The sequence below is a fragment of the Buceros rhinoceros genome, unplaced genomic scaffold (assembly GCF_000710305.1).
Source record: "Buceros rhinoceros silvestris isolate BGI_N320 unplaced genomic scaffold, ASM71030v1 scaffold22457, whole genome shotgun sequence".
NCBI classification, from domain to species: domain Eukaryota; kingdom Metazoa; phylum Chordata; class Aves; order Bucerotiformes; family Bucerotidae; genus Buceros; species Buceros rhinoceros.
This window is the reverse complement of record NW_010420722.1, coordinates 17,734-23,888: the sequence shown is the minus strand read 5'-3', so window position 1 is coordinate 23,888 and position 6,155 is coordinate 17,734. Positions and strand designations below refer to the sequence as shown.

The window sequence follows — 6,155 nt, the reverse complement described above, 5'->3', positions numbered from 1 at the left end:
AGAGTGCAAGTTAAACAACTGGAGCCTGCGCGCCGGCTTGTTTAGGCAATACAGCTACTCCCCACGTTCTCCCGCTGAAGAAATGCCACACTGGATGGTACAGAGTCCCAAGGGCATGGCCAGGGCAAAGGTCTGAAGAAGTAGCCAATCTAGCCAGGGCAGGAGCAGGACTCATGGACAAGGACATAAGCTCAAGAGGCAAAGACCCTCAACTGCCAGCCGTGTTGTCCAGAACCACCTCACCAGTGCCAGGGGGCACTTCCACTCCTACCCTGCTGGAAGCTTTAAGGTCTCTGGGAGCTAAAAGCTTTGAAATGCTCTGCTCTGTCTTGTTCCCACAATGGGAAGATTCCTGCTTTCTTGGGAGGAGGATTTTCTTCCCACACATCATCCCGACAGTGGGCTCAGCTCAGCTGCAGGCAGGGCCTCTGTTCTCCTGCTGCACTGTTGCCCTACCTTGCGACCTAGATGTCTGAGGCATGTTCTCCCTGAGATAAGTCATTTTTCCACGACAACTACTTCACTCGCCCCATTATTACAGCGAGCATTTGCAAAAGCCCTTTCAGTTCCCACACCAACTATTAAAGACGATGAGTTAGAGTGGTTTTTCTTTCTAGCAACCCCCAAGGACTGATTAATCACTGACTCAGACGTACCTCATGATGGTTTTGCCCACAGAGGCTAAACCAGCAAGTCTCCAGTGACTACCTTTCCTGCCACCACAAAGACTGCCATACTTTCTCCAGAACCACTTCATACACCTTTTCTCTTTAAAGAACATATCTGGCTGATGTGAAGTGTTCATAAGACACTTGGTTTTAGTGTTAATGACTTGAGTTTAGCTGGACCTAGTTAGGCTGAGGAAAAAAGGATATCTGCTCCACACACTGCTGTGAGGTATTTGGAGAGGCTCCACTCACCCAGAGGGGTGTCCACCAGGATCGCATTGTAGAGCTCCGCTGGTGTCTGAGCAATGTTCACAGCTTCCATCTGCTCAAAACTTCCCAGAGGGTGGCACTTGGGCACCAGTTCGGAGATCGAACGCTGGTGCAGAGTCCCAGTGATCAGGAGAATGACGTTGTCAATCATGTAGCTGTACCTGGAAGAACGCACAAAGAAGCCTGTCACAACACCAATAAAATCAGCATAAAAACCAGCACCAGGCCCATAACTCCAGTCCCTGTGAACATCCCCAGAAAGATGCACCACTCCCGCAGAGAACTAGAAAGGTGCCTCCTCCATGTCTCCCGGTCATGCCAGCCTAGGAAAAGGAAGTCAAGCATGGTCCCGGGCTGTGAGTTATGCTACAGCTGAACACCACCCGGACGTCTCCTATCTACCTCCACTGAAGAGTATGAGATTTGAACGAACTTCTGGAGGCCTCTGGCCTAATGTCCTGCTCCAAGCATGGCCAGCTCCAGCTGCTCAGGGCTTTGTCCAGCTGAACACTGAATTATTTGAAAGGATGTGTATCTCACAACCTCCCTGGGGCTCTGCTTCAGTGTCTGACCACACCCACAATGAAAAACCTTCTCCTAACAGCTAATCAGAATCTCCCTTACGGCCATTTGTCTATTGACTCTCTTCCTAAGTCCACACACCTCCAAGAGGAGCCTGGCTCCAGCTTCCCCACACCCTCCCACAAGGTAGCTGGGAACATTTGTCCTTCCAGCATTCCCACTGCTCTCCTCGCATGGCCCCGCTCTGTAGAGACCGCGTGGTAGGACACCAGCAAAGGCTGCAGACAGCCCAACTCAAGCTCGGGCTCAGAGCCAGCAGCACTGCTCCGTCTTGCCAAGACAATGGAGAAAGGGTCACGTTTCTGCAGCCATGCTCCCTTCCAAGAACAACAGGGCTGGCAGCTTTGCACAACCTTCATTCACACCCTCATGAAACTATACACAAGGTTTTTTACACCTCTGCCACCAAAAGCTCCAAACCTCTTTGCATCAGCCCATGTCCTGACATCCCTGACCAAGTTTTCCACTGATGTTATCCAGAATTAGCAGATTCAGCCTTTGGCACTGCAGCAATGGGACATTCAGCCTGGAACCATGGCACTCAGCACAAGTTCCACCAACACAAGCCCTTGGTGGCCCTTCTTTCCAGTGTGTCCATGTTCCTCTTGCACTGAGGAGCCCAGAACTGGGCACAGCACTCCAGGTAAAGCCTTCACCAGTGCCGAGTAGAGGGGAAAGATCAGGTCCGCGTTCTCCTGGTCCAGACAGAGAGGGAAGACAGAGCTGGCCTGAAGCTAGGAAACAGAAGAAAGGATGGTGGCCTTCTCCAAGGAGAAGGTCCAAACAAGCAAGCAAGGCATCATGTAAATGGAGACAAGAGAAAAAGTGTTGCCATCAAGAATAGGAGTGATGTTCGAAGCACCTTCACCACCAGTTGAGCCATAAGCCAACCAAGCCGACAACCTGAAAAACATCAAGCAAAACGTGGGGTTTTTTGGCCAGCAGATGTCTTTGCAAATGTCCCTCAGCAGCACAGGGAAGGCAAAGCACAGACGCAGAAAAAGCAGGATTTGGGAATCCTACACACCCTGTAGGGTGGAAAAGACCTGAAGAAGCTCCTTGGCAGGAGCTGCTCCAAAACAAGTGAGATCCAGCCTGGACTAAACCAGCAGAAAGAGTTGTGCATGTCTGGAGTTGGAGCTCTGCTAAGGTTCCGGCTCCCACGCGAACTGGAGTACTAAGGACAGTGAACTGAAGGCCAGCACATGGGCACTGGGAAAAGGGCAGGGAGCGCAAGTCTCTACTCACGTTTGCCAGACAGGCCCCAGGATGCTGCTAGTCTCTATCTCCAGGCTAACAAGGAAGACCCAGTGCAGCCCAGTTTCCCTTTGATCCGCATCAAAGGCAGGTAAGCAGAACCAGTTAAAGGCAGATTTCATTAGTTTTTATTAGATGGGCTCTCGAGTATGCTCAAAGGGCGTGTCTATGAACAAATCCCCACCTTAGTTCCTCAAACAGGTGCTGCTTATTTCTCCCCACTGCAGGGCTGGGGAATGCACCTCCTGGTCCTGCAGCCTACGTTTCCAGGGATCTTCGATCTAGAACCAGAGCAATCAGCGCAGGCTTCGTGTACTAGAAAACCTCCTTTTGCCCTTTAAATCCACAAGGTCATTATCCTCTCTTCTGTTTGTGCAGCTCTCACCATGGAGATGATTGCGATCTCCAGGACAGCAAGAAGGGCCTGTTTGTGAACCCTGGCAGCAAGCAGCTGGTTCCTGGTAAATACAAGCACCTGCACTCTAACACAGATACACCTCCGTGAGGATACAGGTCCACACACAGAATTACTCTCAAAGTAAGGCAACAGGGGAGGACCAGACCAAATCTGTTTCTTCAGTTCAGCCTACGTGAAGGAACAAGCAAGGAAATATGGTCATTACATGGTACGCTAGCGCACCTCCTTATGCTCCCAGCTCACCACGGATCTGGCTCTCTACAGGATGTTTGCGACTTGCAAGGAGCCTGGCCAAAGTCAACCAGTCAAGAGGAACTGAGGGAAAGTGCCCAGAGCCCTTTTTGTTCGCAGGTCTTCAGAGCGGCTTAGCTGCTGGCTTACCGCAGCTACACCACGCTCCGCCATGCCCCACCAGGCCAGCTCAGCATGCAAGCCACAGCCAGGTTTGGGGACAGCAGCCCAAGTCTGACCCTCTTCAGGCGTGAGAAGCTCCTGCTTTCAAATGGGCGGTCCCAGGAACCACAACCCAGCTGGTTTCGCTGCCCAACGGCAAAGCACAGCTCTCCCCATGGCCGTTACAGCCCTTACCGTGCTTGTTTCCTCATCCTCCAAGAAAGCCTGAGGAAATACATGATACATGGTCTACAGACCAAGCGAGCCTCTAAGGAGGCCCAGCACCAACTGTTTGAAAGAGTCCTTTACCTACCAAGACCACTGAAATCGTGCTGCCAGAGAAGGCTTCATCCCTGCAGGGGAGTTACCACACACAAGACAGAGGGGACACTTCTCTTCAAATTTCCACTGTGACAGCAGTTCAAACCTTTACGATAAGACAGCTGCAGCAGGACAAAGGTCTTCTTGTGCCTGTCGAGGCCAGGCAGACCAGCACCACTACCTAATCCTTCCTCCTAGCTCCCATTTCCTCCAGGCAAGCCCAGACCACACTTATTCACATTCAGTCCCTGCTTCACCCCAGTAAAAACAGTCACAGCTTAGTCAGTCGTGACTACGAGGCAAGTCTTCTAGTGCCAAAGCAGCTGGAAAAGCCTGTTCTCATCTGTGGAAGGGGCAATGCTTGCTCTCCCGTGCCAGCTCCCAACAAGAACGCATCTGCCTCCATCGGCACAGCTGTACTAAGACCACAGCAGAGGTCTGGCTGCGCCAGCATTTCCTCCCAGACCCAAAGGATTAGATTTATTACAGCAGAAGTTTTCCTCCAAGTACTTGTTTAATAGAGCAGCTTTTGTCATCGTTCTCCTCATCTCCAGCTTCAAATGTTTCAGCTTTCCTGGTTAACGCATGCTCAGAGCCCTCTAACCTCCGCTAGGTCTTGGTGCCACTAAGAAGAGGACCAGACTGTGGCACGCGTCAGAGAACAGGAGCAGTTGCTCACTTACAACACTATGAAATCTTACCGCAGGAAAGAGATTAGGGCACAGGAGGGACTGGTAGGAGACCGGAGACAGCTAGAAGGGCTGATGAGCTCCTTGGTGAGGACGAGCCTCTGCACTAGCACTCTGGAAGCACTCAGCAGGAGTTCAGAGGAGAAAGTACGACGGGGAGGCTCTGCAGAAGCTACAGCCAGTGACACAGGGTGACAGGACTTTCATTAAGTGGTCAAATGGCACCTTATCTCAAGTCCCCAACCTTGGCTCCGCATTGGGCAAGAATGTGTTTTACCCTCCTGCTTTGCGCTGCCACCCACTCACAAGGAGACAGACATGAGAAGAGTGGATGTGCAGCCAGAGCATCACACGCACAGTTACACCGTGCCTCGCTCTTCCTGTCACCCACTGAACTGAGGTGGGGTGTATTCCAGAAATTCGCGTTCACAGAAATGCAGTTTTAGCTGATACCAAGAAGCATCAGTAACCTCTGACAGAAGAGTACATTTTCACATTAAAGGACAGGAAAGAGTCGGCGAGCACAAATACACATCCACAGCAGCAGAGATGTTGGCTTAGAGCTTCCTGAAGTCCAAGACGACAGGGGCCAGCACCTTTGCTCCTCCAGTTCAGCGCATATGCACTGGGGACACTCACCTAAAGGGGACGAAGCCAGGCTAGGACTGGTCTCAGGTCAGGTATGAGGTATGCTCTCAGACAGGCAGAGCAGAGACCCCTCTGAGAAAACAGAGGGGAGCCCGGTCCCAGAAGGTACTTTCTGGGGTAGTCACCTATGGATAGTTATCGGTCAGAATGAAGGAGGAGAGCAGATGTGCAAAAGCCATATATAGATGCTTTGACAAGGTAGGTCTTCCTCCTTTTAGGGTTTCTCAAGTGCCGCCACAGAGAAATGAGATGTGCAAGAAAGGTTGTAACAGTGCGCTGAATCTTGGGAAAGGTTTTTTAACGGGAGCACATGAAATGCATGAAAGCTCACCACATGGGGCATTTAACACTTGGCCTGGAGGCGCTTGGGCAGAGCCCCCAAGACAGTTAGGGCTTCCCCCCGCCCTGACTAATCCAACCATAAAGAGTCATTGTCCTACAGCAGATAGGTTGGGTTTTTATTGCTTTCTGCTCCAGGAAACTAAAGAAACGGTAAACAACACTGCGAGTGGTCACCAAGCATGACTAATGACGGAACAGTGCATGACCCGCCTTTCGCCGAAAGGCATCCCCCGAAAACCTGGCCAAACTGCGGCTGAACAGCTGCTCTGCAAGGGGGCCTGAGGACAGCCCTCCGGGGCACAGCAACACGGAGGGCTGCTGCAGGGAGGAACCGGGCTGCGGCCCGGGGTCCTGCCAGGCTGGGTAAAGGTAGAGCATTGCTCAAGCAACTTCCCTGCTTTCCAAAACCAGTGCCGGACTCCAGCGCAGGCTAATGCTTAGCAAGGCAAAAGTCACCGAGCGGTTGCGTTGGGCGGGTACTCAGATTACTGCAGAAGCATGTGTTTATTTTGGGATGTAAAAGAGGAATCTCCAGTGGGATCAGAGCAGTGCTCTGATCTCAGCAGG

The 6,155-nt window shown here is 51.7% G+C and overlaps 1 protein-coding gene across 1 annotated transcript in view; it reads right to left on the bottom strand.

Moving 5' to 3' along the window:
• Positions 1-6,155, bottom strand: part of LOC104496322 (V-type proton ATPase subunit d 1) — a gene marked incomplete at both ends in the record, with an annotated part of 16,016 nt that overhangs the window by 1,609 nt on the left and 8,252 nt on the right. The window contains one exon of the mRNA XM_010139415.1: positions 921-1,099. Within this exon, the coding sequence (XP_010137717.1) occupies positions 921-1,099 (179 nt within the window). The remainder of the gene's footprint in view (positions 1-920; positions 1,100-6,155) is intronic.